This window comes from Felis catus, chromosome A3 (genome assembly GCF_018350175.1).
Source record: "Felis catus isolate Fca126 chromosome A3, F.catus_Fca126_mat1.0, whole genome shotgun sequence".
Lineage (NCBI taxonomy): Eukaryota > Metazoa > Chordata > Mammalia > Carnivora > Felidae > Felis > Felis catus.
The window spans coordinates 101,573,503-101,597,657 of NC_058370.1; the positions used below are offsets into that span (position 1 = coordinate 101,573,503).

The following is a 24,155-nucleotide window of genomic DNA, read 5'->3' on the forward strand; positions in this document are numbered from 1 at the left end:
GTCCTCGGGGCAAGAAGGCCCTCAAGCCCTGCCCTCCCACTGGGTGGTGCCAGCATCTGCCTGGGTGGCTCATCCAGCCCCCGGCCCCTCATTCCCAGTAACCAACTCCTCCTTTCCATTTCAGTCACCCACTATACTGGGTGTTCTGGATGGATGATGGGGGACTGGGTCTCTTCTCGCTCCCTTTTTTTTAGCACTAACAGTTAAGGAATGTGTGCCAAATACCTAACACGGGGCTAAGCACTTTACGTGTATTATCACATTTAATTCTTCCAGCAGTCCTGTGAGATAAGAACTGTTAGTCCATACTTCACGAATGAAGCAACGGAGAGAAAGGTTAAGTGATTTAACTGTGGTGTCCCGACTTCTAAGCGGGGAGCCAGGATTCAAACAGTGCGGCCGAGGAGCCCGTGCTAATAGCACTCAGCTTTAACTGTCTCCTGCATTATTTCCTTAGTGCCTAGGCCAGTGCCTGACATTAGTAGGTGCTCAATTATTGTTTGTCGCTTGAATAAATTACAAAGTTAAAAAGAGGGGAGCCCCGGTGGCTCAGTCAGTTAAGCATCCGCCTCTTGATTTCGGCTCAGGTCATGATCTCACAGTTCTTCAGATGGAGCCCAGAGTCGGGCTTTGTGCCGACAACGCTGAGCCTGCTTGGGATCCTCTCTCTCTACCCCTTCCCTGGGTGCTCTCTCTCTCTCTCAAAGTAAATAGATAAACTTAAAAAAAAAGTTAAGAAGCATTAAATGGTATAGCCTCTACGACATTAAACGGTGCGACCTCTTTCCCTCTCTTTACGTAGTCTCTCTCACCAAAGGCAACCACTTGCCCTCAGTTTCTTATGCTCTCCTCCAGAAAATGTTTTGAAATACTTACCGGCACAGCTCTATATGTATTTAAATATGTACAAAAATGGCATCCGTGTTGTTCACATGACTCTGCACCTTATACTTGCATTAACACGTTCTGGAGAACTTTCTAAAACAGCCCGTATGTCCAGATATCTACCTCATTTTGTTCACCTGGTGTTCCCTTTTTCATAGGATGTTCAGTGGGGACCCACCAGTATGGCTGTATGGATGGTTTCTAGCCAGTGTCTGTTCTGATTTGTTGGGGTCCCTCCATACCTGGTGGGCAGTATTTTGAGTTTAACTTTTTTTTTTTTTTTTGATGAATCTCTGGATTATTTCCTTTTTAATTTTTTTTTTTTTTTTTTTACGATTTTCATTTTATTTTTTTTAAGGAAGCTCTACACCAATGTGGGGCTTGAACTCCGCCCCGAGAGCAAGAGTTATATGCTGTACTGACTGAGCCAGCCAGGCACCCCAGAATTATTTCCTTTTTATTTATTTTTACTTTTTTTTAGTGTTTATTTATCTTGAGAGAGAGAAAGCATGAGTGGGGGAGGGGCAGAGAGAGGGAAAGAGAAAGAATCCCAAGCAGGTTCCATGCCCAGCGCGGAGCCCAACTCGGGGCTTGATCCCATGAACTTTGAAGTCATGACCTGAGCCAAGATTAAGAGTCAGACACTTAATGACTGAGCCACCCAGGCACCCCAGGATTATTTCCTTTTTAAAAAAAAAATATGGCTGAATTTATTTGTGATAGTAAATCCCTAGCTGGGATTCGTTGGGTCAAAGAACCTGTACCTTTATTATTTTTTATTTTTTTATTTTTTTTTAGAACACGTACCTTTAAATGTTTGATTCCAACAGATTGTTCTGCCAGAAGGTCCTGCAGTTCATACCACCGGCAGGTTCCCCATGGATGCCTATTTCCTTTCACCTTTACTAACCCTGGATTTGTGCAGGTCTTTTTATTTTTGCCAATCTTAAAAGCACAGAGAGGCATATCTTGAAAATGTTTTGGTCTGTTTTTCCTTATGAATGAATTTACCTGGTCATAGGTCATTTTAATTTCTTTTTTTATGAACTGCCTGTTCTGATTTTTTGCCCATGTTTCTATTTGTGTGTCTTTAACAACAACAACAACAACAAAAGGTGTGTCTGAGCTTCTTGCGATTAAAGACATTAACTTTTTTACTCCTGGGTGTTGCAGATCATGGTTTCTCTGTTAAAACTGTCTCTTCTCTTGGAATCTGCGATAACACACTGTCCTGGTTTTCTTTCTTTCTCTCCTGCATCTACCGAAAGGATGTCTGTTTCTCATCTTTCATTCTTTGCATATTGTTTTTTTTGTTCCCTCAGGGTCCTAACCTTGGTCTTCTCCTTTTCCTCTACATATTCTTCATGGGTTGCCACATCTACTCCCGTGGCTTTAATCATTGGAGTGGGCCTGGTTTGTTGTAGTTATTATTGCCTGTTTAGCAACGCTATAAAGAAACACTCTCTCATTACTCCCAGTTTTTGAGGTTTGCATGGGATGGGCTGGGGACTCAAACTTGGTCCCTGCCCATGTTACTTGCCCCTACACAAGTGATTTGTTTGAGGTGAGTGAGTGATTTGAGGTAGGTCATTTAAGATCTTTCTCAGGACTGGGGCGCCTGGGTGGCTCAGTCAGTTAGGCGTGCGACTTCAGCTCCGGTCATGATCTCGCGGTCTGAGTTCGAGCCCCGCATCGGGCCCTGTGCTGACAACTCAGAGCCTGGAGCCTGTTTCAGATTCTGTGTCTCCCTCTCTCTCTGACCCTCCCCCGTTCATGCTGTGTCTCTCTCTGTCTCAAAAATAAATAAACGTTAAAAAAAAAAAAAAAAAAGATCTTTCTCAGGACTTCTGCTGGGCTTGTCAGGAAGAAGTTCCTTTCTTCACACGGATTGGTTCCTGTACAGAGGTTGTAATGCTAAAATGGCTACCTTTGGTACCATGAGGGAGGGAGCCTGCCTGAGAATGCAGGTGACACCAAGTAAAACTGAGTGACAGAAATGAAGACACATTCTGGATCCAAGATTTGATTCCCTTGATCCAACATCCTTCTTCGTCCCCTTGGTTTCATTAGCCAACAAATTTCCTTTTTGATTCAATAAGTTAGGATGCTGTTATAGGCTGAATTGTGTTCCCCCAACATTAACATGTCAATGTTCTAACCCCTGGCACCTCAAAATGTGACTATTTTCTAATGTTGATTTATTTATTAAGTTTATTTATTTATTTTGAGGGAGAGGGGTGGGGAGGAGAAGCAGAGACAGAGAGAAAGAGAGAGAATCCCAAGCAGGCTCTGCATTGTCAGTGTGGAGCCTGACATGGGGCTTGAACTCACAAACCGTGAGATGGTGACTTGGGCTGAAATCAAGAGTCGGATGCTTATTGCCTGAGTCACCCAGGCACCCCATATTTACTTATTTTTGAGAGAGAGAGAGACAGAGAATCCCAAGGAGACTCAGCACTGTCAGCGTGGAGTCTGACGTGGGGCTGAAACTCATGAACCGTGTGAGACCATGACCTGAACTGCAATCAAGAGTTGGACATTTAACCGACTAAGTTGCCCAGGTGCCCCAGAATGTGACTGTTTGGAGACAGGGTCTTTAAAGAGGTAATTAAGGTAAAAATAGGTAATTAAGGCAGGCCTTAATTTGATATGATTGGTGTCTGTATAGAAGAGGGGAATTTAGGGCACAGACATGTACACATAGAGGGAAGACCATGTGAAGACACCAGAAGAAAACGGCCATCTGCAAGCCATGAGGAGGGGCCCTCAGAGGAAACCAACCCTGCCAATACCTTCATTTTAGACTTCTAACCTCCAGAACTATGAGGAAATAAGTTTCTGGAATTTAAGCCGCTCAGTCTGTAATACTTTGTTTTGGCAGCCCTAGCAAACTAATACAGGTGAGTGTTTATCCCTTTGAAATGTAAGTGCTGGGGCGCCTGGGTGGTTCAGTCAGTCGAGCATCTGACTCTTGATTTCAGCTCAGGTCATGAGCTCTCAGTTCGTTGAGTTCTAGCCCCGCATCGGGCTCCACACTGGCAGTGCAGAACCTGCTTGGGATTCTCTCTCTCCCTCTCTTTCGGCCCCTCCCACATGTGCGCTCTCTCTCTCTCTCTCTCAAAATAAGTAAACAAGAAAGAAAGAAAGAAAGAAAGAAAGAAAGAAAGCAAGCAAAAGAAAAAGGAAGGAAGAGTGAGCGAAGAAGAGAAGGAAAGAAAGGAAGAAAAGTGCTGGTGACTTCCGGTCCTAATTTCTCACGCAAGCTCCTGGCCCAGTGATCAACTCCTACCGGACCTTCCTCTTCATTGTTTTGTAAGTTGCCTCAAATCCAGCGAGTCTAAGCAAGTAATCTTGATCCTCGTAAAACCTACATCTCCTTCTGTATTCCACACCCCTGTGAAACCCTCTCCCCAACTGAGCCAGTTATCTAAGTCAGAAACCAGAAGCTCTTCTACTTCGTTGACCAAGTCATGCCATGGTCACTCTTCACTCTCTCTGTCCTACTGGCAACACCGAGCGTTAAACCACCATTACCCCCTCCCCTGGATTATTGCCATTGCCCCTCTTGTCACCTCCCAATCCTCCCTCCACACCACCTTCTTAATGATTTTTTTTAAATGGTAAATCCGATCACAGCACTCCCCTGCTCTCAAGTCTTTAGTGGCTCCTGCTGCTCTTAGGATAAAGTCCAAACTCCATAGCGTGGCATACGTGATCCCAGGAGAAGGAGCTCATGTCGTTAGCCAGTCTGTTTCCCGTGTCTCCCCTCCATGCTCGCTCTGATCTCTCTTCTAAAGCTCAGTGTTTCCCCAAATCCAGTCATTCTGGTATCCTCTTCGTGATTCTCTGTATCATATATGCTTTCTTCCTTAACATTTTTCTCTTAAACTGACGCAGTTTTTAAAATTAAATTCCATTAGGGGAGGTAGGTGGGGAGATGGGTAAAATAGGCAATGGGGACTAAGGAGCGCACTTGTCGTGAAGAACACTGGGTCATGTATGGAAGTGTGGAATCACTATATTGCCCACCTGAAACTAACAACACTGGATGTTAACTGTGCTGGAGTTAAAATAAAAATAAATAAGTAAATAAATAAAGTAATTAAATTAAATTCCATTATTTGGAAAGGCAACCATATGGCACTACTGTAAATATTATACTGTAAATTTAATATTATACACACACGGATAGAACCTCTGCCATATGTAGAAGGTAAACGGTTTAAACGGATCATTGATATTGCTGATAAAACTGGTTCCTTAAAAAATGTTGATAAATTTCAAGAAAGTTTTAAAATAAAAACGTAAATAATGTAGGGGCACCTGGCTGCCTCAGTAGGAAGAACACGCAACTCGATCTTGAGGTTGTGAGTTTGAGCCTCATGTTTGGTGTAGAGATTACTAAAAAGCAAATTAAAAAAAAAAATATATATATATATATATAATGTAATACAAGTAAGAGTAAACTTAATTTCATTAACAAAGACCCAAATCTGAAAATAAATTCCTCAATAAGAACAGCACTGCTTATAATGTTTAGTAACAAAGGGATGTTCAGTTTAATAATGCTTATTTTATTTTTAAATGTTTTTTTTAATTTAGAGAGAGAGAACATGTAAGTGGGTGAGGGGCAGAGAGAGAGAGGGAGGCAGAGAATCCCAAGCAGGCTCCGGCCTCTGAGTTGTCCGTGCAGAACATGATGTGGAGCTCAAACCAACGATCCATGAGATCATGACCTGAGCTAAAGTCAGAATCTTAACCTATTAAGCCACCAGGGGCCCCAATGGTACTTATTTAAAATTAAGGTTAAGACAAACTTCCACATTAGTAGTAAAAAAAAAAATTCTGTTTTTTGAACCTTTTTTAACCAACATAAAGACTTGCAGTTTACAGGGGCACCTGGGTGGCTCAGTCGGTTAAGCGTCCGACTTCAGCTCAGGTCATGATCTCGTGGTTCGTGATTCGAGCCCCACATCGGGCTCCATACTGACAGCTTGGAGCCTGGAGCCTGCTTTGGATTCTGTGTCTCCTTTTCTCTGCCCTTCCCCTGCTTGCACTCTGTCTCTCTCTTTCAAAAATAAATAAACATTTTTTAAAAATTAAAAAAATTAAAAAAATTAAAAAAAATAAAAAAAAAAGAATTGCATCTTACATATGTTTACATGGGAATGGAAAAGGATATTAATTTGCCCCATTTGATAGGTTTGGCTAACTTTTATTTTAAAATGTTGGATTCATGGGGCGCCTGGGTGGCTCGGTCCGTTAAGCGTCCGACTTAGGCTCAGGTCACGATCTCGCGGTCCGTGAGTTCGAGCCCCGTGTCGGGCTCTGTGCTGACAGCTCAGGGCCTGGAGCCTGTTTCAGATTCTGTGTCTCCCTCTCTCTCTGCCCCTCCCCTGTTCATGCTCTGTCTCTCTCTGTCTCAAAAATCAATAAACGTTAAAAAAAATTTGTTTTTAATTGTTTGATTCAGGAAACCATCTGAGGTACTTACTCCTTGGGATCTATTGTAAATTTGTGAAGACATAATCCATGATGATATCCAAAAAGGAACAGAGAGAGGATTTCTTGTGCCCTGACAGCTGCCACTGGACAATGTTTATGACATATTTTTATCAACCTTGTCCAAGTGTTTTCCATCCCCTGCAGAACATTTTCAGCAAGTATTTCAGGTTGAGTTTAAAATTAGGTTCATTTATAAATTCAAGAAGGATCATTTATGAACTCCAGAAATATATATTGAGCATGACAGATCCTGGCCCTGGCTCCAGGCAGACATGATAAGCCATGAATCTCTGCACTCACATAGCTTTCAGACAGGAGAAAGTTCTGACTCTCTATGACCCAGAGGACCAAGGGACCCAGGAGACTCAGGCTACCGGTTTACAATCCCCAAGGTCACTTTATCTTGCCTGGGAATACTGAAATAAGCATGTCTTTTAAGGATAAATTAGGCTTTCAGATGAGCAAAACTTATCTATAAGATATGCTAATTTATAAACCCTCACCCAACCATGCATATGATGTCTATGAAGATAGAAGTTTCCTCCTAGGAGAACTCAATTCTTCTCCTATCTTGAAAAGACAGGTGTGGAGCTTCAGTATGAAGCAGTGGTCCTTACCCAACACTTTCCAAAGTTGAAATGGTTAAGAATTCTGTGGCCTATGTTTAATGTAATTAATAAATTTAACTGCTATCTTCTTATCTTCTACCTTCCTGTCTTCCTGTCTATCTTCTGTGACCTAGACTTCTCCAGTGACAGAACAATGGATAGTCTTGGCCATCCAGCCTGAATGAAAGGAGTCCATTCCCCTACTGAAACAGCATGGCCCTAGCACCCTCCGTGGTTTGCCCAATGCATTGGTCCTAAACCTGTCATGGTTTGCCATGAAAGAATCAAGAAGTTTAAAAACCAGTTCTCTTCTTTAGTTGTATGAATTGACAGGTCAAGATGTAACCAGGATCTTAAGTCAACCTGTGTCTGGCAAACAGAGAAAGATTAGTGGATTTTATAGCATCAGTGGCTTTATCAGTTTGCTAGACTCCATTTTACGTAAAATTTTTGTATAAGCATCATATATTTTACTACCTCACTGTAACTCTTCTTACCAACCTCCAATTGAACTAAGATTCATTCCTCTAAAATCCCAGTTCCCAGGGGCACCTGGGTGACTCAGTCAGTTAAGAATCCGAATTTTGATTTTGGCTCAGGTCATGACCTCATGGTTTGTGAGTTCAAGCCCCACATCGGGCTCTGTGCTTACAGTGCAGAGTCTGCTTGGGATTCTGCATCTCCCTCTCTCTCTGCCCCTGCCCTGCTTGTGCTCTCTCTCTCAAAAACAAATAAACAGTTCCCAGATTTTCTATCCTAGGACCTTTGCTTCGTCTCTACCTTTTGAGAATAGCAGTTACTTTCAAATAATAGGCACTCTATCGATGGTTTTTTGATGGCGATGATGATGAAGAAGGAGAAGGAGAAGAACCACCTATGGCTTGAACCTTGAACCTATGGCTGCTCCCTTAGTCTAGATCTTCTTGAGTTGACCCCACCCAGTCAAGGCTGAGATTGGAGAAGCTGGACTGACCTAATTTTCCAACCAGTGCTTCTGAGTCCTGTGTCAGAGTCACCCAGAGAGCTTGTTAAAATGCACATTCCTTGACTCTGCTCACATGGAGTCTGAACCCTTAGAGCAGGATGCCTGCAGGCTGTATACTTTTTAATCTCCCCCTCACCCCCACAATGATCCTGACATTTGAGTTTGGGAGCATAATTACCTATTCAAAACTTTAAAAATGAGGAAAAGTGCTGCTTTGTAGATACACATAAGTGATAAAGAAGTGATTCACAAGTTGGAGAGATCAGTGAGAGGTATCCGAATCAATCAAAGTCTTCCTCAAATAATAGGACTCCTGCTCTTGTCTCATTTGGAGGTGACATGGAGAAGCCATGGCTACCGTGTATGTGCCTGTAGCGTCCGTCAGAAGCAGAGAGGCAGTGGGAGACGGTTGAGAGCCATGCTAAGGAGCAAAGAGTATACAAGTGGTGGGAAAGTCAAGGAGCACTTCATATGAATGCATTAATATGTATTTGGGGGAAAAAAGATGGTTTGGGGGAAAGGAAATCTTAGATGGAGATTTGGGAGGTGAAAATAGAGTGAACTTGAATTGAGGGAGCGCATGTCATTGTGGGGCACTAGTTAGATTGGTCCTTCTAAAGCAGAGCCTCTAGGAACCTGTGATGGAAGGTCTCAGAAGTATATCTGGCAATCAAGCAGAATGTTCCAGTTCTCTGGTTTCTGAAGACAGAGAGACCTGGGCTCTGGACTCAGCTTTGGTGCATATTTAACTCAGGGAATAGTACCACCAGCTAAAAGCCACTTGAATCTACTTGATTTTCTCATGTATGAGGTATAGATGGCTATAACCTAAATTGTTCGAAGGGTTACATCTGATAATGTGTGTAAAGCACTAAGCATTCAGTAAATAATAGTGTTTATTGTCTGAATGCCTATTTTTTATTTTCTGAACAGATAAACCTGGGAATGGAGTAGACTGCCTTTGATCATGGATGAGTCACAGATGAGAACACAAGGTAAAGATTAATGGACACTTTCCTGCTTAGAAAAAATAAAATAAAATACATGATTTGCCTGAGAGCATTGTTTGGACCGATCTTCTTAGGTGAGAAAGCATTTGGCAAATGAAACACTAGATATTTCAATATATAACATATGAAGCTTCTTAATTTGGTGAAAAATCCATGAAATGCCAATGACATGCCAGGCGCTGGACCAGGCACAAGAGAAAAGGAGAAAAGAGAGAGTTTCTGCCCTCAAGATACCCCAGCTAAGGAAAAACCAAAAAGGGAAGTAACTAGGCTGCAAATAGCTTCTGTGGGATTTGTGATAATAGTGTCCTTTAAGATATTAGTAATTTTCTTATCCATTGCTAAGAGCTGCATCTATTTTGGGGAGATTGAGCCCTTTGTCTCTAATAGGAGTTACAGTATTTTATTTTTTTATTTAAAAAAAATTTTTTTTTTTCAAACGTTTATTTATTTTTGGGACAGAGAGAGACAGAGCATGAACGGGGGAGGGGCAGAGAGAGAGGGAGACACAGAATCGGAATCAGGCTCCAGGCTCTGAGCCATCAGCCCAGAGCCCGACGCGGGGCTCGAACTCACGGACCGCGAGATCGTGACCTGGCTGAAGTCGGACGCTTAACCGACTGCGCCACCCAGGCGCCCTGAGTTACAGTATTTTATCCTGATATTCCCTTTTGTCTTTGTTTCAATGTTTTGTTTTTTTTATCGCATGGGTATCGTTTTTATATCATCAAATATTAGTATCTTCCTTAAGAGCTTCTAGATTTCTGTGTCAAAGCTGCCAGGCCTTCCTCATTCTGAGATTGTAAAATAATTCTCGTGTGTTTTCTTCATTTACAATTCTGTTTTTTTATATTCAAAACTTCTTTTAACTTTTTAAAAAATGTTTTTTATTTATTTTTGAGGGAAAGAGAGAGAGTGGGAGAGGCAGAGAGAAAGGGAGGCAGAGGATCTGAAGCAGGCTGCCAGCGTAGAGCCCAATGCGGGTCTCGAACTCATGAACGGTTTGATCATGACCTGAGCCAAAGTCAGGCTCTTAACCGACTGAGCCACCCAGGCACCCCACTCAAAGCTTTTTATATTCAAAAATCCGCTGTAATTTATTTGGATGAGAGATGAGGATTCAACTTTCTTTTTTCTAGAAGGCCACCTGGGGTCCCAACATCATTTATTGAATAGTCCCCTTAATTTATTGGGTTTGTAGATAATATAAACCAATTTGATGTTGAGTTCTGAGATGAAAGAGTCCTTGGTATTCATTAATATTGACCCTGAGTCATCAACAAAAGATTAAATCATGTTGTATAGTCTCTAAGAGGCAAAGGGGAGTGAATGATTCATATGGAATAATTTTAAGCACTCATGTTAACACTTTTTGTTTTGTTGCTTAGAGGCCATAATTTCAAAAGTTTGCATCTTATCTCCCCCTAACCAAGATAAATTTCTTGGTAACTAAAACTAAAATAAATATGAAAATGTCAGAGAAAGCCTGTTTGTAGTGACAGGTCAGTGGCTGGTCAAATGTTGTGCACGTCCAGGATCAGCTGGCTAGTTATTCGCACCCCTGCATTTATCCTAGATCAGAAACCCTGAGAATGTAAAGCATTGTTTTATTTGGAATTCAATGGTTAGTTCTGAAACTCTGGGTCAGAAGAAGCCTCATGCTAATTAACAAGCCCATCAGCAGCACGAGAGACTGTTTCCTCACATCCTTATTCAAGATTCAATATAACCAAAGTTTACTAATCTCATAGACAAAAAATATCTCCTTTCTCATTTCCACATTCACTTCTTTAATTATGAGGGATTTTGGCCATCTTTTCGTATGTGCGTTCTTCTTCTGTGAACAATGTTCTTGGCAAATTTTGTTGGACTGTTTGACTTTTTGTTATCCATCTAATAGAATCTTTGCATTAACCCTGTCAGGGAGAAAACACAGCCTCTCCAAGCCTGTTTTCTGGCCAGGAGATTGAAAGCAGTAATGTTAATGTTAAGGATAACCGTCGGAACGCCTGAGTGGTCCACTTGGTTGAGCGTCCGACTTTGGCTCAGGTCATGATATCGTGGTCTGTGAGTTCAAGCCCCGCGTTGGGCTCTGTGCTGACAGCTCAGAGCCTGGAGCCTGCTTTGGATTCTGTGTGTCCCTCTCTCTCTCTGCCCCTCCCCCGTTCGTGCTCTGTCTCTCTCTTTCTCTGTCAAAAATAAATAAACATTAAAAAAAAAATAAAAAAAATTTAAAAAAGGATAACCATCAACTTCTACTGAGGACCTACTTCAGGTACTTCACTCAGCATTAGCTCATTTGAGAGCCCCTCGTCCATAAGTCACCTTTGCTCCAATTAGACAAAAGCATCCCTACCTTCGTGCGGGCATAGCCTGCCTGACTGTTCAGAGCAATGCTGTCTCATCTAATTTTCATAAATAATCCTACGAAGAAGGTATTATTATCCTTATTTTAGGTCATTTCCCCCAACCCGCTCGGCGAATCAGCGGTGAATTTGGAGTGCATGATTGGTCATTGTGCTGTATAGTGCCTGCTTCACATGGTTACAGTCAGTATTACTCAAGACAGTCTCATAAAGTACTCAACACAAGTGGTAAATAGTTACTAAAATATATGTAATATTAGCCTGTGGTCTGTCGTGTGTTGCAAATATTGCTTTCCAATTTTGTCATTTGGCGTTTAGTTTGGCTTGTGTTTGCTAACCAACAAAATTTTTCTATAATCAGATTTTATCTTTTCGATTGTGACTGTGGTCATGACTTTTGTTTTGGTTGGCGTTATAAAGACAAAATAATTGCGTAAGATAACCACTCCCGTGTTCATGGGGGGACGGGCTAACTTAAAGAAAGCCCTAAATTGAAGACCACATTTGCCTGCTCGGCCACGGAACAGCCTTGATGTGGGATGTGCACTTTGCAGCACAGGCCTCCCGGTGACTCGGCCGCTTTTTCTCTGTTGGAACAGAACACGGGAGGAGAGGGGGAGAGGAACTGGAAAACAAGCAATTTCCCTTAAAGGAAGGGACATTCATTTCCATGTGAATCCCATTGGAACTTAATCAGGTGGATGCACTTGACTTTGAAAAAAGCTGGAAAATGTAGTCTCGAGCTGGGGGGGGCTGTGCCCTGCGGAAACAAGTGATATGGTGGGCAGGGGCAGAGCTTGTGTACTAAAAGAGAGGAGAGCATACCAGGGTACGAGGAGCACCCCCTGCCCCCCCAAACCCTGCGGCCTCATATGTGAAAGTCCTCCCTTCCTGAACTGACTTCTGTGTAACTTTTGCTCAGCAAAGGACTTCAGGTCTTGTAGATGCAGTTCTTTTCTTTTCTTCCCCCCCCCCCACCTCCAAGCTCTTTTTGTTGGGGATAATTACAAGAAGTAACTCAGAGTTAAGAGAAGAAATAATACTCCTTGCCTCCTGAGGGTCTTGGCAGATTCTCCTTCCTGGGTCTGGACCACTTTCCAGTCTTTCAGCCAGTTAATTGCTACCTGTTCTTCAGATGCCAGCTTCACCCTCAGAGAAAGGGCCCTAGCTCCTTCCCTCACCAAACAGACAAGGGCTTCTTCATAATCATCTCCTAGTATTTTTCGTTCATAGCGCTTTTGCAGTTGGTCACTGGGGTGGGTTAGCGTGACTGTTTGCCTGACATCACGCTGGTGGCACTGGACTGTGGATTTCCAGGGAGCGGGGGCTCACCTCCAGGGACAGAGCCTAGCACTGGGCACAGAGTAGGTGTTCAATAAATGCTTGCCGGACGAATGAATGGCTGTTGAGAGTCAGGCAGCTGAGCTCTGAAAGAAAGGAAGGAGGCTGAGACAATAGCAGCTGATACCTTAGCACCTCCTGGGTGGCCTGTCAGAGGGGAGGGGCTGAACCCGGGGAAGGGGCGGGCAGCACCTGACAGGCCTGATGGACCCAGGTCCAGAAGCTGTCTATCGGCAGGACTGACAAGGGGAAAGCCCTTGCAGGGCAGAGGGGTACGGGTGGGAAATGCCTGCTCAACTCTGGTGCCACCATTGAGGCCTCTGATCCTTTAGAAGAGGCACCCACACCTACTAACTGGTGAATTGATGAAATGTTATGTGTTGGGATTTTCCTGCCTCTTCTGAGAAATAAAATTACTCGCTCCAGAACTTCATTCATTTTTCTGGAACGAAGCTAAATCCTCTGCCAGACACTTATTTGGACAACTTGCGTTTCAGTCTACAAGTGACATTGACATTTAAGGCAAATCTGTGTCAGGAGTGGTGGTGAAACCAAAGTAATTAGGATTTCATCCTCTCCTATCGTTGGTGCACTTTTGGACGTTACTATTGACGTTTGACCGTGTCCTAATCAATAAGGTAGATAGCATATTGACCATCAAATTAAACCGCAGAGATACTGTTTCATTTTGGGCAGGCGTGGGCTACATCATCTATATCGCATTCATCTACCTATCTCTCTTTTTTTGTAACCTCGGTCCCTCAAAGTTTCTGCCTCTTTTGTGGGAATGGTAAGTCAACTAGAAGCAAAGATAAGAGAAACAAAACACTTTGGAAAGCATACAGAAAAGGCAGTTGACATGAAGTCACTTATAGGATGGAACCTCAAGGCGGTTGCAGAAATGCACCTTGGGTCAACTTTTGTTTCTTTAAATTTTTCATGTTTATTTTTGAGAGAGAGAGAGAGCGTGCGAGTAGAGGAAGGGAGGAGAGAGAGGGAGACACAGAATCCAAGGCAGGCTCCAGGCTCTGAGTTGTCAGCCCAGAGCCCGATGCGGAGCTTGAACTCATGAACTGTGAGATCATGACCTGAGCTGAAGTCAGACGCTTAGCTGACTGAGCCACCCAGCTGCCCCATCAACTTTTCTTTTTTAAATTCCTCATTTGATTTCATGTCCCAGTGCACATGGAAATGACAGCTGCCAAGAGAGGTACAATGTTGGAAAAGATTCGGGGAGAATCAAAGGGCCTGGGGTTGTACTGGGGGAGTCTCTTGGGCTTCTCTTTCGTGGTCTTACTGTCATCTGTCATTATCACCCAGGAGGGTGAGTAGCCATAGTAACCGCTGGTGAAAATGCCACCCAGCGTCTTCACCTCTGGGACTGTGTGTACCTATTCTTTTTTTTCTTTTTTAATTTTTTTTTAATGTTTATTTATTTTTGAGAGAGAGACAGAATGCAAGTGGGTTGGGGCAGAGAGAGAGGGAGACACAGAATCTGAAGCAGGCTCCAGGCTCCGAGCTGTCAGCACAGAGCCCGACGTGGGGCTCAAACTCACGAGCTATGAGATCATGACCTGAGACGAAGTCGGTCGCTCAACCGGCTGAGCCACCCAGGCGCCCCTGTATCTACCTATTCTTGACCAGTGAAGAACCTTTGCATTTGTTCCATTTGGAATAGGAAAGCACTCCACAATAGACCATCTTCCTTCTTGCTGCTTAGGTTTTCTCCCGTCCGATGGTTTCAGCTTCAGGGAGGTGAAAGAACAGAAGAGCCAGAGCGGGTGGGTCAGGAGCTCCTCCAACCCTCAGTCCGTTCCATCGCGTAATCCAGGCACCGTTGGCTCTTGCAAAAATTATTACAAGAGTAAAATGTGATTCTAACTTTCCCTTATGAACACCTGTGCTAGATTTTACTGCCTGGATAATCAGTCCATTTTTACTGTTGACATTATTTCCGGAGAGTCCTTGGAGGAAAACCATTTGAAAATAAGGCTGGTAACCTCAGCCTGGTGCATCTGATGACGCTTTTGTTCTCTGCGTTGAGTCGCGTCTGACAGAGCATTCGAATTGCAGCTGCTTGCAAATAGGCAGTGTGCCTGCTTCCGAGCCTGTGAAAACGCGTCTCGGTGGCACTGTGTTTTCTAGTCTTGTGTGGCAAGAGAGGTAGATCTGAAAAAGAGAAGTAATTCCAAGTTTAGAGAAAGTGGTGGGGCAAAGCAGAAGCACGGGCCGGGCCGGCTAGAAGCACCGGCCTCAGATGGTTTATTTACACACCAAAGACGTCTTTCCAGTGGCAGCGTTCCGCATTTCCAGAAGAAACTCAGATCAGAGGCTTGGCCGGATCGCGCCTCCAGACTTGAAGGAACAGGAGCTGACGCTATGCTCTTCACACTGCGCAGAGGAACCTGGCCTGGGCCCAAGGCCTTTGTCAGGTGCGCTTTCTCTATTGTTCCCCAAATGGCGAGGGATTAAGATGAGGGGGTTGGAGTGGCAATTTTTTTCTGACTCTTCCTAAGCCAGAAGAGACACTTTTCTTAGAGAGCTGTGGGAAGGAATGCAGACTGCTGAGTGCTTTGGGGAGCTTGTTTCCAAACACCTGGGGTGTGTGTGTAATCCGCACTTGAAAACAGCTGACTTCTGCTTCCTCCAAGCCACCTCCCGCCCCTCCCTTCCCTTCACCACTGCTCTTCCTCCAGCCTCCAAAGCCCCCGCTCTTTGAGTCTTAGGACTAGAAGGAGCCCCACCGCTCACAGCTACAAGTGGGGTGCGACCTCCTTTATTTAGGCGAACCGGCTAGCTTTGCCGCCCTCCATCCCAACCACTGAGGTTGCAAGTAAGGGAGAGAGTTGGATTTTCAAAATGATCCGTGCCTGGCTCTGAGCCTCTCATGCAAATGTGCGCCGCAGGCTTCTGGGAGGTTAGGACACCTCTGGTGTCGGTATGGTTGATTATTCATCAGCACCTTTGAGCCCTCAGAGAAAGGCCCTATGGAAATACAGAGAACAGGAGGTGGCTCCTCGAACTGCACCCGGCCCCGCTTTATTGGTCAACTTACTCCTTCAGAAGTCCTGAGAGCCAGAATAGAAATTACCATATTGCACAAGATTCTTTTTTTTTTAAGATTTTAATTTTAAGGGGCGCCTGGGTGGCGCAGTCGGTTAAGCATCCGACTTCAGCCAGGTCATGATCTCGCGGTCCGTGAGTTCGAGCCCCGCGTCAGGCTCTGGGCTGATGGCTCGGAGCCTGGAGCCTGTTTCCGATTCTGTGTCTCCCTCTCTCTCTGCCCCTCCCCCGTTCATGCTCTGTCTCTCTCTGTCCCAAAAATAAATAAACGTTGAAAAAAAAAAATTAAAAAAAAAAAAGATTTTAATTTTAAGTAATCTCCACACCCACTGTGGGGCTCGAACCCACGACCCCCAGACCAAGAGTTGCATGTTCCACTGACTGAGCCAGCTGGGTGCTCCTACACAAGCATCATTTTAAATTTATTATTTTCTTTTATTTTTAATATATATTTTTAAAGTTCATATGTTTATCCTGAGAGAGAGAGAGAGAGAGGGAGAACCAGTGGGGGAGGGGCAGAGAGTGGGGGACAGAGGATCCAAAGTGGGCTCTGTGCTGACAGCAGACAGCCTGATGCAGGGCTTGAACTCACGAACCACGCATGAGATCGTGACCTGAGCCGAAGTCGGATGCTTAACCGACTGAGCCACCCAGGCGCCCCTAAATTTTTAAACTTCTCAGAAACAAAACTGGTTCTGTGAGTAGCATGTAAAGGGTTAGAATCAGTCCCGCTTCCGAGAGAAGTAAATCAAGCAGGACACCGGACTGGTCGGCTGCACTCTGTCCACAGTGTGCAAAAAAAACAATTAAAAATTGTTTAATGCTCCTCGTCCAGCTCTGGAATCCCAGCCCGTGTGGCACCGGTGATCACCTGCCGGGACCCCTTCTCTCCGTGATCAGCACGTTCACGGAGGGCAAGGGCTGTGGCTGCTGTGTCCCCTGCTCCAACGTGGGGTCTAACACACTGACCGCTTGCTGAGTAAATGCTTGCTGGTGCGTCTTGTTATTAATCGGTGAGAGGGTCTGACGACGCCGTACCTCCGCAAGTGTGTTCGTTTAGCTTCTTAAAACTCTGCTGCTGTGAAAGGTAAGCTGTGTTTATTTCGAATCTCAAGCTTACCCCTGAAGGAGTCTGTAACTGATGACGGCACTGAAGGCTGTAACTTGCTTTTGTTCTGCTGTTTCCACCTACGAAATAGGCAGGATGGCTGATCTGATGATGGCCTCTTCTGTGGCCGGTTGTGGGCTTTCTGTAGGAAATGGGCGTGTTCAGATGGTGCGGGGAAAATTGCATATTCTCGACCATTCCTACACTCTTGCATCTATAAATCCAGCGTCTCTTTGCCATAAAGATTTTATATAAAATGGGGAGTATCGAAACCATTTTTCTGTTCATATCAGTCCAGGTTTGCATTTTATTTATCTATTTATTTTTTTATTATTATCTTTTAGTAATCTTTACACCCAACGTGGGGCTTGAACTTACGACCCAAAATCAAGAGTCACATGCTCTTCTGACTGAGCCAGCCAGACGCCCCTCTCGGTTGGCATTTTAAAACAGATTTCTAAATACATACTTTCAATAAATATAAAAGCTCTACTCAGTTAAGTCACTACTTTGTATTATATTCCAGTGCATAAATAAGATTAATCCTAGACAGTAAGTCTTAAAATGCTTAGGAAGAAACAATTGAAGTGTAAATAATGCAGGACTTTGCCCCGGTTTGTGTTTGGAGCCCCGAGATCCTAGGAACGGGATGCAGTAGGGTTACAGGATTCAAATCTAATTATTAATTGAGTTGGAAAAATAACTACTTGGAAAGAGAAAATGTCATTGCTGGAAAAAAAATAACATGCTATCCAGGGGCGCCTGGGTGGCGCAGTCGGTTAAGCGTCTGACTTCAGCCAGGTCACGATCTTGCGCTCTGTGAGTTCGAGCCCTGCGTCCGGCTCTGGGCTGATGGCTCAGAGCCTGGAGCCTGTTTCCGATTCTGTGTCTCCCTCGCTCTCTGCCCCTCCCCCGTTCATGCTCTGTCTCTCTGTCCCAAAAATAAATAAACGTTGAAAAATAACATGCTATCCAGCGGTTCTCTTTTACCAAGCAGATATATTAAGAGTACAGCTGCCCCTTGAACGACATGGGTTTGAACTACACACATCCACTTACATGCGGATTTTCCCAGTAAATACAGTACAGTGCTGTAAAATGTATTTTCTCTTTCTTATAATTTCCTTAATAACATTTTCTTCTCTGTAGCTTACTTTATTATAAGAATACAGCATATAATACAGATAGCATACAAAATATGTGTTAATTGACTGTTTGGGTTATTGGTAATAGTCAACAGTAGGCTATTAGTACTTTACAAGAGGCTATTAGTTGTTAAGCTTTGGGGGAGTCCAAAGTTACTCATGGATGGGTATGCAAACTGGTGCAGCCACTCTGGAGAACAGTATGGAGGTTCCTCAAAAAGTTAAAAATAGAACTACCCTATGACCCAGCAATTGCACTACTAGGTATTTATCCAAGGGATACAGGAGTGTTGATTCGAAGGGGCACATGCACCCTGATGTTCATAGCAGCACTATCGACAATAGCTGAAGTATGGAAAGAGCCCAAATGTCCACCAACAGGTGAATGACTAAAGAAGATGTGCCATATATATATATATATATATATATATATATATATATATATGAACAATAAATGACCTGCCAGGGCACACTATCACAGAATTTTAGCGTTAGGAATGGAGAGAATATTCTGAAAGATGATAGAGTAAAAGTTAGAAGTCACACACACAGGATTCCATAAGACTGCAGTAATAATTGGTCAATAGGGGAAGATACATGGAAGTGTCTTCAAAATTCAGAGGGATATGATGTGGACGGAGAGAGAATGTATTATGCTGAGAGAAATAAGTCAATTAGAGAGAGACAAATACCATATGATTTCACTCATATGCAGAATTGAAGAAACAAAACAGATGAACATATGGGCAGTTGGGGGGCGGGGGAGAGAAGAGGGAAACAAGCCACAAGAGACTCTTAACCATAGAGAACAAACTGAGGGTTGATGGAGGGAGGTGGGTGGGAGATGGGCTAGATGGGTGATGGATACTGAGGAGGGCACTTGTGATGAGCACTAGGGGTTGTATGTAAGTGATGAATCACTGAATCCTGCTCCTGAAACCAATATTGCACTGTGTGTGAACTAAAATTTAAACTAAAAAAGGAAAAAAATAAATTGGTACATTTCTACTGGAAAATGTTATGACTATACCTAGCAATATCTTCATAGCTCTCGTCCTGGAATCCCACTTATGTTCCTAGAGAATAATTTAGCAGAAGCAAAAATAAATGAGTAAGTAAACGCATAAAGAGCCATGTTTTTGGAAAAAAAAAAAATTCAAAGGGATAACCAAAAAAGGAGAAACAACACAAGAACCCATTAGCTGATGAATGGATAAATAGAAGTGGTATAGCAATGCAAGGGACCTTGTCTGGCAGTAAAAAGGAATGAAATACTGTTACCTGCTACAACATGGATGACGTTGTAGGCATGATGCTCAGAGACTACATGTTGTAGGACTCCATTTATATGGGGGGAATGGGGAGTGACTGCTAATGGATACAGATTTTCTTTGGGGGCAACGAAAATGCTTTCCACTGGATTCTCAGGGCTAATCACTGTTCCAATTTGATGGTTTTATCATCATCATCATATATATATATATATATCATTATATATATATATATATATATATATAACCATATAACATCATGGTTATATACTCATTTGACCATTATCACTCAGTGGCTTTGCATGCTAACGTCTCTTCAAGAATCATCAGACTAAATGCAAATGTCCTTTGGAATGGGTACACTTTATTATTAGCTAACACATCGGTTAGTTAATCCTTTACTAGAGTTTAGCTGCCTGGGGGCATGTGAGAATCTCTCAGACCCAAGCTTGCCAGTCAGGGATGCTTGTACCTACCCACCTGTCCTTCAAAGACCAATGACGAGTGGTGGGACCGAGTCTTCTCAGGTGGCTGAGACATGAGGTGATGGGGAAAGCGCTCAGCTCTCCCTGCAGTGGAGACAACAAAGAGGAGAATCTTTCTTTTATTTATCTGCACCTGCAAAGACATTTAAAGAATCGTTTGATTCATATATCTACCCATCATTCTGCTGGCCACCCCCTGGATGCAGGTACTATGCCAGATGCAGGAGTAGAGAGACTAGAATAAGCTATCGCCTGCTCCCCGGAGCTCTTGATCTCTTGAGCAAAGTATGGGGATGCTTGAGACATAGTTCCTGGTATTTTTGTTCCTCATATTTTTGCCAAACTTGGCCTATTCCTGTAAGAATAGATCGCCCTTCCTCACCTCTACCCCTTTGGTGTCATTAATTGAAAATTAAGTCAGCTTCTTGTTTCATAGTAAAATATGTGTCATAGAAGGATTACCTGGCTGTGACGCTGTGCCCCTCCGACTGTCTGGGGTGACCCATCCCTGTAGGCTGGCTAAGTCTGCATCAGTCAAAAAATATCCATCAAGCTGCTTCTATGGAATAAGACTGACGAGGTCCCTTCACTCCGGCTGGGGGAGGAGGGAGGTGAAGTGAGGGCTACTTTGGATAGAATGAGCAAGGGCAGACAGACCTCTCTCAAGGATGAGCATGAGACAGCCAGGCTATGAACTGGAGAACAAGTGTTTTCCACCACACCTCACTGGAGGCAGGCATTATCAGTCCAGCCTCACAAGGGGAGGAGTCCCGCCCCCAGAAGATGAGGAGCTCATCTCGGGTCCTGCAGCCTTCAGCTGGCAAAATAGACATTCACCTTCTCTTTCTCCCCTTCCACGCTAGCCATTCTCTCTCCACCACCCGTGTCAGCTGGAAGTGAAACAGCAGAGGGCCATGAAGTCAGATTGGGGAGGGAGAGAGAGCCAAGTTAAATGTTAAAGAACAAGATGGAAGTGGCCCAGTGGAACAGGATGGGGTCATAAGCAGGGTTCCTCTTGCTTCTCTGCTGTTCTCTGGTCATTTTCCTTAAACACTGCACGTCTCCAAAGAATGGAGTCTTATTCTTGCCCCAAGAGAAAGCTTGAACAAAACACTGGACTGAGTTTTGAACATCAGAGAAGTGTGTGGGAATCTCCCCTGCCCAAGCTTGCCGGCCAAGAATGCTTGTATCTCCTTACCCGTCCTTCAAAGGCCAACGACAGGTGGTGGAAACTGGTCTGTTCAGGTGGCCGAGGAGAGGGCAGGGGGGCGGGGGGACACCCACCTCTCTCTGCACAGGAGGTAACAGATAGGATGGGTTCCCATGTTGTGCCTGCAAACATTAACGCACATTCATAAAAAACGGGGCTTTCACAAAGCATGAGGCCCTCAGTCTGTCATCAGCCAGGCTGGGAAACTGGGGTCCCACCTGAGCCATCCTTCTTCTTCAGGACACTTCACCAACCAGGCCTCTGAGAACCATAAATAAAGATCACTGCGAATGGCTTTTCTGTCTGACCCTTTAACCTGAAATAAAAATAAAGCTTGGAGAATGTAATCCTGACTCAAGTCTCCTTCGTGGGCTCCTCCTTCCCTTACCTGTTGACAGGTGCCTGCCAGACCTCACAGTTACCTTTGATTTAGCCGTAATGGCATCTCCACACTTAGCCGAGGTCTGCCCTGTATTCCTTCCCAAAGCTTAAGTCAATTTATATGGTAACCTGAGAGCCATTTCTTGCTTCCAGATGATGTCACTGTCTGTTAACACCTACTGGAATGATCACCATACTCATGCTCAGGGCAATGGAACAGATTACTCTCGAAGCCAGAGCTGGGCTAAAACAAATGTTCAACAAGTTTTCAAAATAGAAAAAGAAGCTTTATTCCCATAGGCCTTTTTGTAAACTCCTCCGATATCACAGTACTTATTTTCAGAGAGCCAAGAATGGTTTTTCCGAATCAAAAATCTGCACCTGAGAAGTTGACGTGTGTTTACAGAGAAAAAGGTGGCAAATCTGAGACTGGAGCAGAAGAGCATAGACGTGAGGATCAAAACCTCCAGATGAATTTTAAACCATATATTTTTCTCCGTTTGAACCCTGAAATGAGTTTGCATCAATAAAAGTTAGCCCCAGCATTTGTTTGCTTGAGCACAGTTCTGGGTACAAAGGGGTCTTAAGTTTCTTTGTTCCCGACTTCTTGGGGTCACGGAGTGAACAAGGTAACCGTGTCTTTGCGTTAACCAGCATCTGCTAACCACAGCAAAATTAGGACCGTTTTGTTACGGGACAGATGGACTGTGTGGGTTAAGCGGCGGACAGAGAGCTGTGTTTGTGTGTGTTCACATTTCGCTTTGTTTTAAATGTATGGAAATGATTAAAATAAAGTGTCTTGGGCTTTAAATTTTATGAATAGGGGTGCCTGGGTGACTCAGTTGGTTAAGTGTCCAACTCCCTTGGCTCAGGCGATGATCTCCTAGTTTGTGAGTTCAAGCCCTGAGTTGGGCTCCACATGACAGTTTACTAGACTCCATCTTATACAAAATTTTTGCATAAGCATCAGCTATATTTTACTAACTTACTGTACCTCTTCTTACCAACCTCTAATTGAACTCAGATCCATTCTTCTAAAATCCCAGTTCCCAGGGGTGCTCGGGTGGCTCAATCAGCTAAGCATCTGACTCGATTGGGGCGCAGGTCATGATCTCATGGTTTGTGAGTTCGAACACCACATCGGGCTCTGTGCTGACAGTGCAGAGTCTGCTTGGAATTCTCTCTCTCTCTTCCTCTCTCTCTGCCTCTTCCCCGCTTTCCCCGCCTCAAATAAACAAACTTGAAGAAAAAAAAAAGTAAATTTTATGAATACGTCGGATGCCTGGGTGGCTCACTGGTTCAGCGTCTCACTCAATTTTGGCTCAGGTCATGATCCCAGGGATGTAGGATCAAGCCCTGCATTGGGTTCCACACCGAGCTTGGAGACTGCTGGCGATTCTCTCTCTCCCTCCCCTTCTGCCCCTCTCCCGTGCTTGCACGCCCTCTCTCTAAAACAAATAAAAGTTAAAAACCTTAAATGTTGTGAATATATCAATGTTCTCTTTCCCTACTGTATGATTTTCCTACTGCTGCTGTAGTAAGTTACTACAAACTTAGTGACTTAAAGCAATATAAATGCAGAGTGCGAGGGATCAGAAATCTGAGGTTTTCAGAGGAGGATCTGTTTCCTTGCCTTCCCCAGCTTCTAGCGGTCACCTGCTTTCCTAGGCTTGTAGTCCCTTCCCTCTGTGTTCAAACACGTCACTCCAACCTCTGCTTCTGTCCTCGCCGCTTTTTCTGACTCTGACCCTCCAGCCTCCCTCTTAAAAGCACCTTTGTGATTCCATTGCACCCGCCCTGATAATCCAGGATAATCTCCCATCACGAGATCCTTAATTTAATCACACTCGCAAAGCCCCTTTTGCCATATAAAGTAGCATAGTCCCAAATCCCAGGGATTAGAACACCAGGCATCTTGAAAAGGCGTTCTCCAGCCTACCATAACTCACTTTCACGAGTGTTTCCAAACGTGGGAGCTGGAAGTCCTTGCTGAGATGCAGATGAAGAGCCATTCGCACACCCAGAGTGTGCCCCTCACCCCAGCTCACTCCACGAGAGAGCTTTTGCGTCTGTCCCCGGGCCCAAAGCCTTCTCCACAAGGGGTCATGGCTCCTCTGCCTCTCGCTTCGAGGTGGCTGAAAGGGCATTGAACTTGGTGCGACTTTAAACAAGACTGTTAAACATCTCTGAGGGCAGTTTCATTGGGTGGAAAAGGGAAAAGGGAAATAACACACACTTCTCATGGCCCTCGAGGGGTGAATGAGGTCAGTGCTGGAAGCACTTCATAAACTGTAAAGACTTTGTAGGCATGTCCTCCAGCAGGACTCATTTTAAGGTATAAATTATGTAGCCAAGAGATCGTTAGAGGAAGAAGAGACTTGAGATCCATTGTTCCAAACCCTTGTGACAGATGTGACATCTGGGGCTCGTATGGCGTCACATGCCTGTCACGAAGCTCGTGACTGGGTAGGCCAGGATTAGTTCCATGTTCTTTCCATTGTCCACCCAATGGAACGGTAACGTGTTCCACTCAGTACACGGTGGGCCATTCACTGGGCTTTTTTCTACTCAGGTTTATCCACAGTCTCCCATCCACTGTCACCACTAATTCTCGAGTCTATACCTCTCTTCTCTATGTCTCACACCTGATGTTTGTTCAGTCCTCTCTTTTCCAGCATCTACTTCGACTGTTGCTGGGTTTTTTTTGTTTGTTTGTTTATTTACTTACATTTGAAAGAGGCAGAGAGACCAGGAGCAGGGGAGAGAGGGAGGGAGACAGAAAGAGAGAGAGT

At 44.1% G+C, this 24,155-nt stretch overlaps 1 protein-coding gene across 3 annotated transcripts in view; it reads left to right on the forward strand.

Moving 5' to 3' along the window:
- TEX37 (testis expressed 37) overlaps positions 1 to 24,155 on the forward strand; it is a 65,184-nt gene that overhangs the window by 3,483 nt on the left and 37,546 nt on the right. For 2 of the 3 annotated variants that reach the window (XM_019827550.3, XM_019827547.3), the window contains exons 2-3: positions 8,917 to 8,978; positions 14,992 to 15,132. In XM_019827550.3, coding sequence (XP_019683109.3) covers positions 15,080 to 15,132 — 53 coding nt within the window. In that variant the 5' untranslated portion in view covers positions 8,917 to 8,978; positions 14,992 to 15,079. The remainder of the gene's footprint in view (positions 1 to 8,916; positions 8,979 to 14,991; positions 15,133 to 24,155) is intronic. The other variant, XM_019827549.3, reaches the window with a different exon arrangement.